This window comes from Ochlerotatus camptorhynchus, unplaced genomic scaffold, assembly GCF_037179485.1.
Source record: "Ochlerotatus camptorhynchus isolate MF236.1 unplaced genomic scaffold, CSIRO-AGI_Acam_v1.1 ptg000677l, whole genome shotgun sequence".
NCBI lineage: Eukaryota > Metazoa > Arthropoda > Insecta > Diptera > Culicidae > Ochlerotatus > Ochlerotatus camptorhynchus.
The window spans coordinates 1,321-18,424 of NW_027041154.1; the positions used below are offsets into that span (position 1 = coordinate 1,321).

Here is a 17,104-nt window from a genome sequence, read left to right on the forward strand (position 1 = left end):
ACGTTATCATTCGGTTCGTTGATCGCTTGTCATTTTGTCATTTGGATGATAATGATAATGATGGTCTCACCTCTTACCCCTACAAAGGTTTGAGCTGGACGATTTATCTTTAAGATAATTAAATATGACATTTTAACCAGGTTAGCAAACAAAACCGAACTGGTTACAGTTACAGATATAAATTCCTTCTAGAGTTTACAGTTGCTTCACAGCGATATAAATGTGGAAAAGCTCAGGCGTCCACCTCTTAGTTCAACTTTTTGTCCACCTAAAATATTCATAAGTATTACAAGCAATCAAGAGTTAGTGAACAATCAACAAAGCATCCTATTACACTAGCAACCCCGCAAACTGATACTATTATAATTTTCAGCAATGCCAGGAATGCTCACGAACCCCCGACATTTGCCAGAAAACTTACTACTAACTCAAGGTATCTTCCAAATAAGCTTCAAAATTGAATTTTTTTATCATATTTTAAATTTAGTCCTCTATATCCGTAATACGCGCGCGAGGCTCAAACCTTTGTAGACTTCTTTTTTTTAATCTACTACTATTGGCGAACAGAATAAGTTTTTGCAGTGCTACAATAATTATTAAAAAGTCGTTATGACAGCTATCCATATACAATAATCCGTTAGAGATAACTTCGTCAAGATACATAATTTGTCAATTCATAAAAAAAAATCACTGGATCACTGTTCAAGAGACAGTTTTAACGTGTGAAATGTAGTGTCTTTTAAATTCTGTAAGTGTTGCTGAACGTTTGATATGTCTAGGCATCGAATTGAAAACATTTATTCCTTTATAATAGGTATAATGAATTTTGTGAAGCACAAGTCAAGAAATGGGGTGTTCTTATTTCAACCGCGTTTCTAGTATTATATCTATGAAAATCACATCCTCTTTCAATTCGATCACACAAATATCGAGGTGCAAACCGTTAACTACTTTAAAAATGAACATCATAGTCAAATATACAATTCTTTGCTTCACCAACAAACATTGTAAGGCGTCTAGCATCAAAGTTGAGGAAGTGAATCTATTACATCTAAAAATCAAATGCATTATTTTATTCTGCAAGCTCTGTAATCTCAATATTTGTGTTGCATTGGCCAGAAATAAAATGGAAGGGCAAAAGTCTAAATGAGGAGAGATGATTGATTTGTATAGCTGTATTTTACTGGCAATAGTTTAATCGTTTTTCAGTCGACATAGAATTCCATACTTCTTGGCAATTTTCTTAATGACATTGTCAATGTGAGAGTTGAACTTAAGTGTGTCATCAATAATCACGCCAAGATATTTAATTTCCCGAACGCGATCAATAGTCTCATCATCAATTACAACAGAGACTTTCTGATTTACTCGATTCCGCGAAATTACCATAAATTTAGTTTTACTTGTATTCAATTTCAACTTCTTATACTGCAACCATCTACTTAGCTAGGAGAAAATAAGAATTTGGAATGGTAATGGTTCTTAACAACCTATTATTTGTAAGGTTCACTTCTAAAAAACCTTAATACATAAGGTTAAAACTTTTTCACACAAACGTTCATGTAAAGTTCCATAACCATTTCAATTATAGTTTAGCAAAAAGTTTCAAAATATGAAAGCCCTAGGTGATGATGGAATTTTTTATATCCTCATTAAAAAACTCCCAGAGTGTACCTTGTCTTTCTTGGTTAAATTATTTAACAGATGTTTCCATTTGGCATACTTTGTTCGGAGATGAACTAGCCATAGGCTAAAAATCTCCTTAATAAAAAACTAAAAAAACAAAATTTGGCGTACTTTCCTGATAAATGGAAAAATGCACAAGTTATTCCAATGTTGAAGCCGGATAAACATCCAGCTGAAGCTTCTAGCTACCGTCCAATAAGTTTGCTTTCTTCAATAATGAAACTTTTTGAAAAGATAATTTTAAATAGAATGTTGCTTCACATCAATACGAACCCAATTTTTACTGATGAGCAGTTTGGATTTCGCCATGGGCATTCAACTGCTCATCAACTCTTAAGAGTTACCAATTTAAATCGTTCAAACAAATCTGAAGGCCACTCAACTGGAGTTGCTCTTCTAGACATAGAAAAAGCATTCGACAGTGTTTGGCATGAAGGTTTGATTGCTAAATTGAAAAAGTTTAATTTTCAACTCTATATTATGAAATTAGTTCAAAATTATTTAACTGACAGAACTCTGCAGGTTAATTATCAATATTCCAAATCTGAACTACTTCCTGTTAGAGCAGGAGTTCCTCAGTGTAGCATTCTTGGGCCTATATTGTATAACATTTTCACTTCGGACCTCCCTGATTTGCCTCAGGGTTGTCACAAATCTTTGTTCGCCGATTACACAGGCATTTCCGCTAAAGGAAGAAGTCTTCGTGTTATTTGCAGCAAGTTTAGATATTTTCTCGTCTTATATACATAAATAGAAGATTTCTCCCACCTTATAATATTTCGTAGTTCCAATTTCCTGGTCAAATCAAGTGAAATATCTTAGGTTGGTACTTGACCAAAAATTAACTTTTAAAGATCACATTGAGGACATTCAAGCCAAATGTAACAAATATATCAAATGTTTGTATCCTCTTATAAACAGGATAATCCAAACTTTGCCTGACGAATAAATCCTAACATTTAAACAAATTTTTGGACCGGCCATGCTTTATGCTGTGCCAATATGGTCTAGTTGTTGAACGACCAGGAAAAACAGCACTTCAAAGGATTCAGAACAAAGTTTTGAAGATGATTTTGAAGTTGCCTCCATGGTAAAGTACTACCGAGGTACATCGAATTTCGAATGTTGAGACTGTAGAACAAATGTCAAACAAAATAATTAATAATTTCAGACGAAAATCGTTGCAATCCTCAATTGGAACGATTAATTCCCTTTATATTTTGGTAAGATTCAGTTTTAATTTTTAGTTTTAAGATGTTAATTGTTATACTGGCATGCAGGTTTAAAAAACCTGTTTAAAATCAATCCTTTAAATTTGTCGAACCTCTTAATGGAATCCCTTTATGAAGAGCTTTGAGTGGGTTGGTTCACTAGTGTTGAGTACTTGGCACTGATGAAGTCTGCAAGTAGTAGAGGAAATACGCGTATCTGTCAAAAGATAAGCAATTATAACGGAATGTAAAGGAAATAAACCAACCCACTCAAAGGTCTGTTTAAAATACTGAATTGCCAAGGCAGGAACAATGTAAAAACACTTAGATATATATCATAACAATTAAGGCTGGTAAGTTACTGTAGTAGCTGGAACACCTAGGTTAGAATGAAAAGTAATTAATTTTGAATTTGGAACAAATAAAGAGTTAAAAAAAAAGATAGGCCTAGACAGGAAGGCGAATTGTATGACAATTAATTTCACACGATAAATTTTACCTTCAGAGTACCCTTTCGAGCTGGCAAACTGATTGGGACACTGGAAATCTTGGACGGTGGTTACATTCAATGTTTCCTAATGTTTCTTCGATAGCGTCTTAAAGGCTTGGGTCGTGACTTCATTCGCGTGATGAGTAAACTTATTTCCAACGACTATTCGCTAGATGCGCATCTCCATAGAATAAACCTCGAGGGCAGCAATGTCGATGTGGAAACGTTTAAGATTACATCGATCACGCAGTTTGGCTATGTACGGATAATGACACCGCCAGAGATCGACTTTTAATTACCCTCGAGACCCAAGGAAGACAACCCTAAGTTACTCTCAGAGACGTGTTGGAGTCTTGCGATCTCTGCTATATGCGGTCGATTTATGTGTTTCTGCAAATATTTAGTATAAGAATTTAATTTCTTTGAATTTGTCTCTCTTTACTAGTTTTTGTTTGTCTTGTCCCCCCGTCTCGATGAGTCTCATCGTCGCGCACTGGTTACCATAGCCGGTCGAACTCCAGACGAATCTAGAACAAGACTACCGTTCATATTGCCGACAACGCTATGGTTAGAACGGAACTCCACCCCAGGCTCCTGCCCTGATCCTATCCTTTGATAATGTGTTCCTTTAACCTCGGGTAAGCCAGAGGTATTCGACCCAGCTCCTACTAGACATAGAATTAGGTAAGTGAACTTTGCTACAAACAATGAACAATGAAGTATCGGCTCCGTAAAGCTAACGCGATTGCGCCTTCCAAATAGATGAATTAGATAAAAAAAATATTTCAAACATTTTCCATACACACCTTTCAATTGTACATTGTTTCTTTTATAAACATTACTTCATATAAAAAATAACGTTTTGCAGCAGTTATTTTGACCGGAGAAGTAAATGCGGCTAATATACTTTGCTCTCCATGATCTCCCCTTAATCTTATGGTAGGACTACAGATTACGGATACCAAATATTGATTTACGCACTTTAGGGCAGTTCAGAAACTACGTATGTAGATGGCAAAGGGTGAGGGGAAGAATGGAGGTTTGTTAACGAGTGTCTACGGTCCATTTAATTGTTGAATCATTTGTATGAACTATAGACCTTTTTGACATTTAGTCATCTTTCTCTATCTAGCACACAGGGATGTATGGATTTAAGATTTGGATGTAATGGCATTTGTAAACAAACACGTTCATCTCTGGTTTCTTGCGAATAACTGCTCAATCTCGGAAACTAATAACACTATCGCGTAGAGCAATGACTCCATTACCAGTTGGTATAGTTTGTTCACGAGATTGAGCTTTAATTCGCGAGAAATAGGCCATTGACGATTAGTTTACAAAAGCAATAACGCCCAAATCTCATTTCACTCAGGACTTCTTCGATATAGATGGTGCAGTAGTGTGCGCCGTCAAAAAAAAAAACTCTATACTATCGATGCAAGCCGAGAGGGAGTGTTAATAATGCTCAAAAATCGACTCGTACTTTATGAACATTTATGGAGTTTATTTCACTAATCACATAAAATTATAATCGTTCATCTAATAAAATAAGTTCTTTCAAAGCAAATGAGTTAACAAATACTATTGTTTACTTTATCAAATTTTGCTTATTCTTGAAGAATATCGAAATGGATTAGATAATACCGTTCGTTCACCATCAGTTAGAGTTTGTGGTAGACTAACACCTTTAGTCTCAGGCAAGAAGAGGCTAGCACATCCTCCTCCTATCAGTAGCACTCCCATGATGATAAGGGGAAAAACAGTAAGTTCACTGCCCTGAAATGATTAAAATAATACATTATTGCAAAAAATCAACTCGATTTAATAGATTGGATTAGTTAAATTTACAGTCAATCCACAGACAAACAGATGTAGTACTATTCGAATATTTCAATGTAAAACATTGTTTTCAAACCATCTTTCAACGACACTGCACGGGTAGCGCTTAAATGTCAGTCTCAATATATCAGTTCAATGTGTGCGCCATCGGTGGCATCTTTGCCAACTAATAAACATTCAAATTAAAAGTTGTTAGTTAAATACACGAACGGTCTACATGACGAGGGTTACATCTGTTTGTTTGTGGTGAAACTATTACGAACTTACCGTATAATTGATCAATGGAATAACAATAGGACCAATCATTCCAATTACCGAACTGAAGCTCATTCCCAAGCCGCGCACAACTGTTGGATATAGCTCTGAGGCCGTAAGAGGTAAAATAACAAATGCCGAAGAAATCCCCATCTTACCCACACAGTAGAGAGCAAGAGTAGTGATTCGATCTGAAGGAAGAAATAACTAATTAGGGTAACTTACAAATTCCTGCACAGTTATGCAATCGCATTTAGATTTTTTTTTCAGTTGTATTTAAATGTAAAAGCCATACGGGTACTTCCAATTTGCACAATTTCTAAAATGCCCTTGTTGATGAATAACCTCTACTGATGAAAAAACCGTGAAACTTATACTTTCAATTTTTTTTAAAGATCATCACTTTTTTTTTGATCATTGCAACACATCAAAAAAAAATTGTAATATCGATCAACGCAATTCAAGCTAAAAATATATGAAATAATTATGTAATAGCAAAAAGCAGATACAATATTACATCAATGGATGTAATTCTGTTTGCAAAATCGATATACTTCACACAACGTAATATTACACAACTAGCGGAATGACCTCTGTGCAGATGATGTAATATGCAACAACCTATTTTTTTCTGTGTACACATGTGCCTTCATGGGGGGAAACGTTAAATATGTACGAGTAGGTGATCTACAATAATCGAAATTGAGAAACTATTTGGCAAAATCTGTAGCTACACAGCAAAAAATAAAAATTAATATTACATCCAAGAGGATCAATCATGTCGAAAATCTCATGTAATATGTTCATGTACTGTAATAATGATAATTTTGTCTTTTTTTGGCAAGTAATATTACACCATATTTTTGACACGATTGAAGTGCATCCATTTTGATGTGAAATTAAGGACTCTATCGTTCTGCATGATTACTTATCATATTGAGTGGATTGTTTATTTTTAGCACATTTTTGAAATCTCACATTTGAAAATATCTCAGTGGGGTGATATTGATAAACCCCTCACATGACTTTCTAGTGCATTTTTATTAACCGTTCTTATTAAATTTGGGCTCCCTGAATACGTAGCTACACAGCAAAAAAATAATTTTAATATCACATCAAAGTGCATGCACTTCAATCCTGTCGAAAATATGGTGTAATATTACTTGCCAAAAAGGATAAAATTATCATTAATACAGTGCATGAACTGACATTACGCTGCTTTTACTGCATTTGTTTATAGTTGTGGCCTTAAAAATACATGAGATTTTGGACATGATTGAAGTGCATCCTCTTGGATGTAATATTAAAATTTATTTTTTGCTGTGTAGGCAATAAATGCATACTAGATGTATTTTTTTTATAGTCACTGTAGATTTCACAGAAAACCAATAATTTCTCAATATTGGAATCATTTGGCCGTAATGTATTAAATAATTCAGATTCATTGACACTTAGTACACTTTACTCTTTTTTTCCGCAGGGGATACGCACCGCGAAAAAAAAAACGCATAAACAAATTTGGAGAAAACGCATAAAACATGTGTTATTTTGAGAAATAGGGTTAAAAAATCTTGTTATCTCGAGAAACCGCGTAAAAAACCATATTGTAAATAGATATTGTGAACGATAGAGGTCGAAAATCGATGTCCAATTATGTTTTGGGATCAGATACCCATCAAATTTCCCCCTATCGCAATACTCAGTCATGGCATGGCTATGTTGTATTTCTGTATGTCTCACCCCGGCCTGCTGTAGTATATTTCACCAACATAGTAAACCGGGCGATAGCACTACATGGGAGCGAAGGTTTTTTTTTATTGTAATTAGTCCAGGACTTCTTACAACCAACAACCAATGATGTTATATATTGGGCCCATACATAGATTTTGAAGGATAGTATTTTTGATATTTTTATATAGCAACCAAAAAAATCCAGTTGACGCAAAGTTCAAAACAAAATTTAAGAACATGATATTTTTATCGATGGGCCCAATCTGTAGATCCAGATCCAGAGCCAATCTCCATAATTCGAGCATTAATAGCATAAATAATATTATATTTGCATACTTACCAGTCTGTGAAATGAAGGTGAATAGACACGCTATTCCACCTACTATCATAGAAACACAGAGAATCCATCTTCTCCCAAAGTAATGTATACTGGGCCATAGTATGATATAAGTGGGAAGTTCGACCAAACCAGCTAGAAAAAAATTAAAGATCTCATCTCCACCAAGAGCAGGTGCGTAGTAACTTAAACCAACATAAACACTGGTGTTGGTAAACCAGATGAACGTAATAATGATTGTCTTTCGCGCCATTTGTCGACCGGAAAATAAATCCCTTATACCGTAATTGTGTGTTGAACAATCATTCATGTCTGCAGGCACGTTGAATTTAGATTTTAGGGTATTTTCATAATTTGATGGAATGTTCATGCCATTCAGTCTGAAAGCAGAAGAAAAATTGGTAAACCACCTAAACTTGGAATTGTATATCTGTGTAACCTTGCCATCGTTGTCATAACTTGTGCTGCATCTTTGAATCGGTTTCGAGCCACTAGCCAGCGAGGTGATTCAGGTATGAAACAATAGAAAGCAAACAATAGCAGAAGCGGAAGTGACACAGCTAAAGATAATGATCTCCAGTCTCGAAAAAAATAAACGACTCCAGCTAGTAATATTAAACCAATCGAGTATGCTATGTTTGATACTATGGTACAGAAGTCACGTTTTCTTGGCTCAACTAGTTCAATAGCTAAAGAGAAATAAATGAAGAAAATTAAACGAAGTGTAATGAAACATAACATGTGAATGTACACACCAAAAATTAGTCGTTGCTAAAATTATTAAAAAAAAAAAATGCAGCAGGTCCACTAAAAATTGTCTTGCTTATTTCGTGTTGGCAAAATATGACTAGCTTTGAAACAACACACAGTGGTTCAAAACTAACAAAAACATGCGTGTTTTTAATTTGAGGTGTGAAAATATTATTTTAGAAGTGTAGCTTTCCGGAGAAGTTCGTTGATCCACCATAACTTTTTTAAGTAAGTAAAACAATGATCTATCCTTCTACACTGGAGATGAGATAATGCAAACTTTAGCAACTTAGTTCAAGACTGGGTACTGCGGAGTCGACCAATTTTATTTTGCAAGCCAATGGAAAACTGCTTGAAAATTTTCTCAAGTTAAAAACTGGTTTGCTCTTTCTCAGTCGATTCCCGCCAAAAGCTCTGAGCCAGGAGTGCTCGAGCCCCCATGACTCTAACAAAGTTTGTTTACATACATGTTTCGCCAAAGTATGTTTTACTGTAATTGACAACTCAGCTGCCTCATAAAAACTAACTAACTAACTGCATTTGCTGCTTCTGAATGTTTGGCTCGCGCTTGAGTGAGTCCGCAGTACTCAGGTTCAAGACACCAACTTCGTATGTTGAATATATGATTTAATTAATATGTTTTATTCAAACAGTTCAAAATCCAAATTTTTGTTGGATTTTTTAAATCTTATTTTAGCAGTATGATATTTTCTAGAGAGTTGTGAATATCTAGAACATGTGCCCTTGGCTGATGGCACAAGCTTCTAAGAAAAATTTTTTACAGCGAACCACATTCGCCAGCTAGTCGTCTGTCACTTCGTTTGTGCTAATGCTCTCTCCTATAGCGTGGATCCTTGGTGAAGGGATTACTTCAGGGGCATCTCGCTTCACTATGCTTCAAATCGAGGACAGTTAAAGACCACTTGCTCGCTGATCGTCTATCCACTGCCCTGCTGACGGCGTCCCAAGTGCCCTCCTCTCGAAACATTTCATCGACAACGTTCTCCACGTTAAGGATGGTTATCTTCCTTCGCACTGCCTCGCACCTCGACACTCTGAACAGGGGGTGACATTGAATGCTAACCGATGCAGGTGCTTTCTGAAGCAACCGTGATCAGTCTAATCATGTCGATCGCCTCGGTCGCTAACATTTTCACCTCTTCCAGCCAACCTCCTGTAACCGTCAAGAAGACGTCGTCCGCAAAGCCAACGATCTCAACTGCATTGGGTAGCTTCAGCGTTAGCACGCCGTTGTACATTCCGTCTCAGAGCGTTGGATCAAGGATGGAGCCTTATGGAACTCGAACCGTGATCTTAATCCATCTCTGTCCCACGTCTGTCTTGTCTGTTAGCCTGTCTGCCTGTCTTGTGATCAGTCTGGAAATAACTCCTCAGTATCCTATACAGGTAGTCAGAAACCGTCATTCTATGTAGCGCTTTGGCTATGGCCTACCGGCTGGTGGTGTTAAACGCATTGTTGACGTTGTTTATTTGTGTGTGTGTGTGTGTGTGTGTGTGTGTGTGTGTGTGTGTGAGAGAGAGAGAGAGAGAGAGAGAGAGAGAGAGAGAGAGAGAGAGTGTGTTTTTTTTTTGGCAAGGAGGAAACCTTCAAAAAGGCCATCGTGCCACCGCTTGAAGGCTGGGCGCACAGTCGCGGTGACACGGTTTGTGGGATTCTTACCGCACTAAAACTTCCTTGGACGCCTTGCCGTTTTCCCCCGGACAGTTAATTGGCGCTTCCTGTTCGCTGATCGTCACTCTAATTTGTGAGCCATTTAGCTCCCAGCGTCACGTTCTACTCGGTTATCCCCGGTGGTGGATTCAGCCTACTCTGACGGAGAGTTCTCCCGGCTTCTGCTTTCAGTTCGCACTTGTGTGAACATTACTACTTTCTAATTGGTCTTCTCGCCATTTTTGCTGTGGCGTTAAAGGTGCCCTCTTCTCGACACACTTCTTCGACGACATTCTCCGTGCTAAGGGCGAGCATATCCTCTCGCACATCATCAAATCTAGGACATTCGAAGACCACGTGCTCTGGTGATTCTTCCACATCCCCACACTCCGGACAGAAGGGTGACGTTGTGTGTCCGAACCGATGCAGGTACTTCTTGAAGCAGCCATGACCAGAAAGGAACTGCGTCAAGTGGAAGTTGACTTCTCCATGCTTCCTGTTCACCCAGGTCGAAAGAGTCAGTATTAGCCTGTGCGTCCATCTACCGTTCTCTGCTGCATCCTACTCCTGCTGCCACTTAGCCATCGACTCCGTTCTCACCATTTTTCGTACTCCTCTGGTTTCTCTCGTCATATAGCACTCATAGTCCTCCGCCAAGGTGATGCGGATTGGGATCATACCGGCGATAACGCATACTGCCTCCATCGAAATGGTTCTGTACGCACTCACGACCCGCATGGCCATGAGCCGGAACGTACTGCTCAATTTCCTTTGGTTCTGCTTCGTTTTCAGCGCTTCAATCCAGGCTAGACCTCCGTAACTTAGTATCGATGAGAACACACTAGCCAGAAGACGCCTCTTGCTGCTGCTTGGATCAGAATTGTTCGGCATGATTCTGGCTATTGCGTTGATGACCTTCGCCGCCTTCTCGCAAGAACATTCGATGTGGCTATTAAAGTTTAGCCAGTCGTCGATCATCACTCCCAGATACTTCAGCACGCGCTTCGAAACAGTGGTGTGCTCTCCAACGGTGATTTCTGCCCCTTGCACTGCTTTGCAGTTACTGACCAACATCACTTCTGTTTTGTGGTGGGCTATCTGCAGCTTCGCTCCTTGCATCCAGTTACCAATCGTATCTATCACCTCGGCCGCCAGCATTTCCACTTCTTCCAGCGTCTCACAGGTTACCGTCAAGACGACATCGTCCGCAAAGCCAACGATCTCAACTCCTTTGGGCAGCTTGAGCGTCAGCACGCCATTGTACATTCCGTTCTACAGCGTGGGACCTAGAATGGAGCCTTGTGGAACTCCCGCCGTGATTCTAAGCGATTTCTGTCCCGGGTCTGTCACGTAGACCAGGACCCGGCTCTGGAAGTAACTACTTAGAATCCTGCAGAGGTAGTCTGGAACCCTCATTCTATGGAGTGCCTTGGCGATGGCCTCCCAGCTGGCGCTATTGAATGCATTCTTCACATCAATCGTAATCACGGTGCAGTATCGATTTCCTCTCCGCTTCTGTTTGGAAGCTTTTTCGGCTCTGTCAATCACTGTCCGAATTGCATCCACCATCGATCTCCCTTTCCGGAATCCAAAATGCCTCTCCGACAATCCGTGTTCACTCTCCGTGCATTTCATCAGCCTGTTCAGGATGATCCTCTCCAAGAGCTTTCCGACAGTATCCAGCAAGCATATTGGCCTATACGATGCAGGATCCCCCGGCGGTTTTCCGGGCTTCGACAACAGCACAAGCTTTTGTACCTTCCACTTATCAGGGAACTGACCCTCGTCCAAACATTTCTGCAGCTCCATCCTGAACCACGGTTGCAAATACTCATTTCAGCTAAAATAATGTTTTTCGGAATAATAAAACCAAAAGATGGTATGATGACATGTTTTACTTGTAACTTACAAGAAGAGGTTACAAAGTATGCGTTTGAAACATAAAACTTGTAAATTTTGCTTTCTATGAGTCACAATCAGCGATTTGCTGATCGCTGAGTGAGTGAGTGAGTTTGTGAAAAATCGCTGATTGTCACTCTCATGAAGTAAAATAAACAGGTTTAATATGTCAAACACATTCTTTGCAACCTCTTCTTGTATCTTACCAATTCAAAATATTATCATAGCATCTAATTATTTCATAATTAGAAAAAAAAAAACATTTTTTTAGCTGAAATGAGTATTTGCAACCTTGTCCTGAACATGTCCGGGAACGTCTGGATCGCCGCCTTCAACGTCACGTTGGGAATTCCATCCAGGCCGGGAGCTTTATTTGCTTTAAACCCTTTCGCTGCTGCTTGAGTTCCTCGTTGGAGACTTGTTCAACGTTGTCTTCATCTACCTCGCCATATGGTGTAGATGGCCAGTTCGTTGGGTCATGCTGTGGGAAAAGTCCCTCCACGATGACTTTCAGCTTGTTGGGACACATTTCAACCGGCATCGATGGACCTCTGATCTTCGCCATCGCGACTCGGTATGCGTTGCCCCAGGGGTTGGCATCGGTGTCGCGGCACAGCTCCTTGAAACTATTTGACTTGCTCAGTTTTATCAGTGTGTGTGTGTGTGTGTGTGTGTGTGTGTGTGTTCGTGTGTGTGTATGTGTGTGAGTGTGTGTGTGTGTGTGTGTGTGTGTGTGTGTGTTTGTGTGTTTGTGTGTGTGTGTGTGTGTGTGTGTGTGTGTGTGTGTGTGTGTGTGTGCGCGCGTGTGCGTGTGTGCGTGTGTGTTTGTGCGTGTGTGTGTGTGTGTGTGTGTGTGTGTGTGTGTGTGTGTGTGTGTGTGTGTGTGTGTGTGTGCGCGCGTGTGCGTGTGTGCGTGTGTGTTTGTGCGTGTGTGTGTGTGTGTGTGTGTGTGTGTGTCTGTGTGTGTGTGTGTGTGTGTGTGTGTGTGTGTGTGTGTGTGTGCGTGAGTGTGTGTGTGTGTGTGTGTGTGTGTGTGTGTGTGTGTGTGTGTGTGTATGTGTGTGTGTGTGTGTTTGTGTGTGTGTGTGTGTGTGTGTGTGTGTGTGTGTGTGTGTGTGTGTGTGTGTGTGTGTGTGTGTGTGTGTGTGTGTGTGTGTGTGTGTGTGTGTGTGTGTGTGCAATACAAAATTTGATAGACGTGTTTTTGTTTTCCTCTACACCAAACTGGTCGCAACCAGTGCCAAATGAAAGAGATAATAGTCCTATAGACATTTCTTGAAAAGTATTTGAATCGGTCAACTGGTTCCATAGACATGGCGAATATGTTCCCGTGATTACGGGACGTGAGTCTATAATCGGCCTTAATCGTGTTAAACAAATGACATGAGAATTAATAAAAAAGATCAATTGTGGTCATATTCAACGTCTAGGACCAAATTTGCCACATCCGGGCATGTTCCGTGTACCCCAGGGAAAGTGGACAGTTTCTGACTTAGACTAAATTCCATGCTGCGACACCTCAAACTCATGCGTATTTAAAAACAAGGTAAATGGTGTCCATATTGAGTACCAAGGATTCCGTTGACCACACCCGGACATGTTCCGGGTACAGGGAAGTGACCAGTTTCACATCATGTGAAGGACCAAAACACATCATGTAACACCTCAAATCACATGAGGATGAAAAACCTAGTTCAATGGTAGTTTTATGCAGTGCATCGAACCACATTTGTCAGATGTTCCTGGTACCCCCGGAGAAGTGGCCAGTTTTCGAATTGGACCAAAACCCGTCATGCGACACCTTAAATTACATAAGAAATCAAAACGAAGTTCAATGTTAGTCATATGGAGTGCCCAGGTCCCCATACCAACTTTGGACCCCTTCGCGCTTGTAGCGTATTTTTTCTGCAATACTTGTCACCTCAAATCACATGAGAACTCAAAACATAGTTCAATTTTAGTCATATTGAGTGTCCAGGACCACATTGGCCACATTCGGACATGTTCCGGGTACCCTCGGGTATGTTGACAGTTTCTTACTTCGACCAAACCCTATCATGCGACACTTTAAATCACATGAGAATTTAAAACCTACCCAACAAACAATTTGAGTTGATCAACAGCTGAATAAACTATTTTTTAGCTGAAGAAGCTTGTTTTTGCCTGAATAAGCTCTTTTTCAACATTCAATGTTTGTTGGGTATACAGTTCGAAAAATCAGTGTAAAATTCCGTTACTAAATATGATGCACATAAATATATCATGCAAGTTTACATTACAGATCGTGTAAATTTATGAGACAATTAATTAAATAATCCAACTATTGTATGCAACCATCCATCTTCGTAAGCAACATTTCTTGCAAGTTGCTGGTTTACGTGAAAAAGAAGTGAATGTTTGCATGCATGGATGTTTACATCAGCATTAAAATTCAGATTTTTTCCGCTTTAGTTCAATGGGAGCTGTATTAAGTGCCAAAATCATATTGGTCAAATCTGGAAATGTTTCGGGTACCCGCGGGTAACTGGCCAAACTTTAACTAATCGAAAAAAAACATTGGGAAAGACGAGAAAAGGGTTTTGACCGTCTTTATACCATTTTTACAAAGATAGTTTTGTTGAAGACAGCATATAATTAGTAGGAAAAATGGCTCTAATGTTGGCCTATGGATCTAAGATTGGGCTTATCGCTAAATATCTGCTGTTTATCAATTTTATATAGATCAACGCGTCATTGGGACGGTACTAATGGATATTTTTGGTCGCTATTGAAAATTTAGTCGATTGCTGAATTTATGTATGGGCCCAAATTAGAGGCATTTAGGCCGACATTACATCCATTTCCCCTATTATGCAAATATTAATTCTTGAATTCGGAGATGAACCAGCCTACGGCTGAAAATCTCCTAAATAAAGAAAGAAAGAAAGAATTCTTGAATTTATATGTGCATTTTGTTCGTATCAAAACGCAGGCAGCTTTAAACAACGTATTAACTAGATTTATGTGATTTGAACAATAATATTCAGCATTTTTTTCCCAATGAAAACTGAGATCCTAGACATTATTTTGAAGTTAGCATGAAAGTTGTGCATGCTAAGAAAAAAAATATATGGGAGCTCGATGTATTCGACCAATTTTTGCTGTGTACAATCTACATGTCGTAGTAACTATATTTACCTAACACATAAGGACTTGATAAAATTGCAGGTACTGTTAGCCCAACAATGAATCGAGTTGCTAGCCATGACTCAAAATTCCATGCTAATACTCCTGATGCACACGCAGCTATTTCTATCAGGAGATATAAGAAGAATGAGGATTTGCGACCCCAATAATCTTGCATGTACCCGAAAATGAAATTTCCTATCAGGCCGCCCACTCCAAACATTATAAGAGCTATTGTTGAATAAAAGTCCTTTCCACATACTAGGTTCCACTGAAAACATAAGACTCAAAGGTTAAACTTTTACATAATTATTTCTACTATAAAAACCAGAAATACCTCTGAAACAACAGTAGACTCGAATATTGACTTATCGTACGACCATCCATGAACACAGCTCGTAATGTTCTCTGTTGCAGGAAACTGTTCCAAGAGTAATGAACTGTTGCCTCTAGTATCTATTAGTTTGGCAATGTTTGTATAGTTTCTTGAATACATAGTACACTCAGCAGCTCTTGCACGTCCATCTTTCCACTCCAAAGGAATACTAAGAATAATGAAAGGCGAATGTTCATTAGGGTGGTTCATTTTGAAAAAAAGGTGATAAATTTTTGATAGGCCACCGTCCAGATCGTATTATTGTCCCAAAATATGGAACTGGTAAAGATTGATGAAGGTTTAGAGGTCACGCAAATGATTTGAAATTTATTTGGAAATTACTATGGAAGAATTTTAAAAATCACTTAATGCTATTTGTGCCAAATGGTTTAAAGAAATAATGAATCTTCTTCTTTTTCTTCTTTGGCTATTATGCATTTTTTATAATGCGTTTATTTTTCCAGGCTCATTTGCCGTAGCTTTGCGGAACCGATATTCATTGTTTAGATTACAAAACTACTTAAAACTAACGTTAGTGAAGTGGGGCCGATTACTCGCGGCTATCTCGAGGTTAAGGGTAACAAATTGTAGCAAATGGATGGCAGGGTAGGGATCGTGAACATAAGGTTTGGAGCGCAATTTGCTCTTGATCTCAAACTAAGCGACATACTGATGAAAAAGACAGACATGGGGGTACACCGATGGGGAGTTAACAAGATGGCACTATCTACTAAATCCTCAGATCTGTCCGTTTTAAAAACACAATAGAGTGGGAGAATATAATGTAACCATCTTTCCAGATCACTCTCATTCCATTTTTGTTGCCAGTTGATGAGGATTGGCTGACGGATAATTGAGGAAAAATCCGCAAAGGCGTTTTGTCGATCAAAAATATCGCCTTCCATAGCGTTTTTCCCACTTTAGACAACGAGTCCGCTTTCTCGTTACCCGGAATAGAGCAATGAGATGGGACCCAGACTAAAGTGATGGTATAGGAGCAGTTAGACAAAGTACTCAATTTGGCTCGGATTTCGGTCAGGAAATACGAGGAGTGCTTCATCGGCCTCATTGAACGAATAGCCTCCAGTGAGCTAAGACTTTCCCAAAAAATGAAATAATGGTCAGAACGTAGTGAGGCAATTTACTCTACTGCGTAGAATATGGCTGCTAGCTCCGCAAAATATACGGAACAGGGTGTTTGCAGTTGATATGAGGCGATATGAAATTCGTTGTATACTCCAATCCAGTGGAAGCGTTTATAGTTGACCCATCATTTTTTTTATATTAAGGAGACTTTCAGCCCTGGGCTGCAGTTGACCCATCTGTGAAAAAAACCCTATTGTTACTGACATGGTGGTACTTGTTTGCAAAAATTAAGAGAACAACCATCGACCGATGGTGATCTGGTATTCCACGGATTTCTTGCAACATGGTCAGATCAAAATTTACAGAGGAACTATAAAAGTCTTGGAAGCAAACACGATTGGAATTGTACAACGGATAAGAAACCGGAAGGACAGTTCCGCGAAACGATCTGTCAGTGGGAGAACACCCGCGAATACTTCGAGGCTCATCGTATGCGTCGAGTGCATACAGCCAAGCGCGATTCGGAGGCAACGGTTTTGAACCCGTTGCAGCTTCAGGATGTGTGTTTTTGCCGCGGATTGATAACAGAAGCTACCGTACTTTAGAA

General features: G+C 39.1%; 1 protein-coding gene across 1 annotated transcript in view; it reads right to left on the reverse strand.

Moving 5' to 3' along the window:
- Nucleotides 1-4,882: 4,882 nt before the first annotated feature.
- The window catches only part of Balat (Beta-alanine transporter), a 51,865-nt gene continuing 39,643 nt past the window's right edge, over nucleotides 4,883-17,104 (reverse strand). Inside the window, exons 3-8 of the mRNA XM_065238000.1 lie at nucleotides 15,373-15,580; nucleotides 15,048-15,306; nucleotides 7,989-8,238; nucleotides 7,553-7,929; nucleotides 5,494-5,672; nucleotides 4,883-5,163 (exon numbers count right to left, since the gene is read on the reverse strand). Of these exons, the coding sequence (XP_065094072.1) occupies nucleotides 4,984-5,163; nucleotides 5,494-5,672; nucleotides 7,553-7,929; nucleotides 7,989-8,238; nucleotides 15,048-15,306; nucleotides 15,373-15,580 (1,453 nt within the window). The 3' untranslated portion in view covers nucleotides 4,883-4,983. The remainder of the gene's footprint in view (nucleotides 5,164-5,493; nucleotides 5,673-7,552; nucleotides 7,930-7,988; nucleotides 8,239-15,047; nucleotides 15,307-15,372; nucleotides 15,581-17,104) is intronic.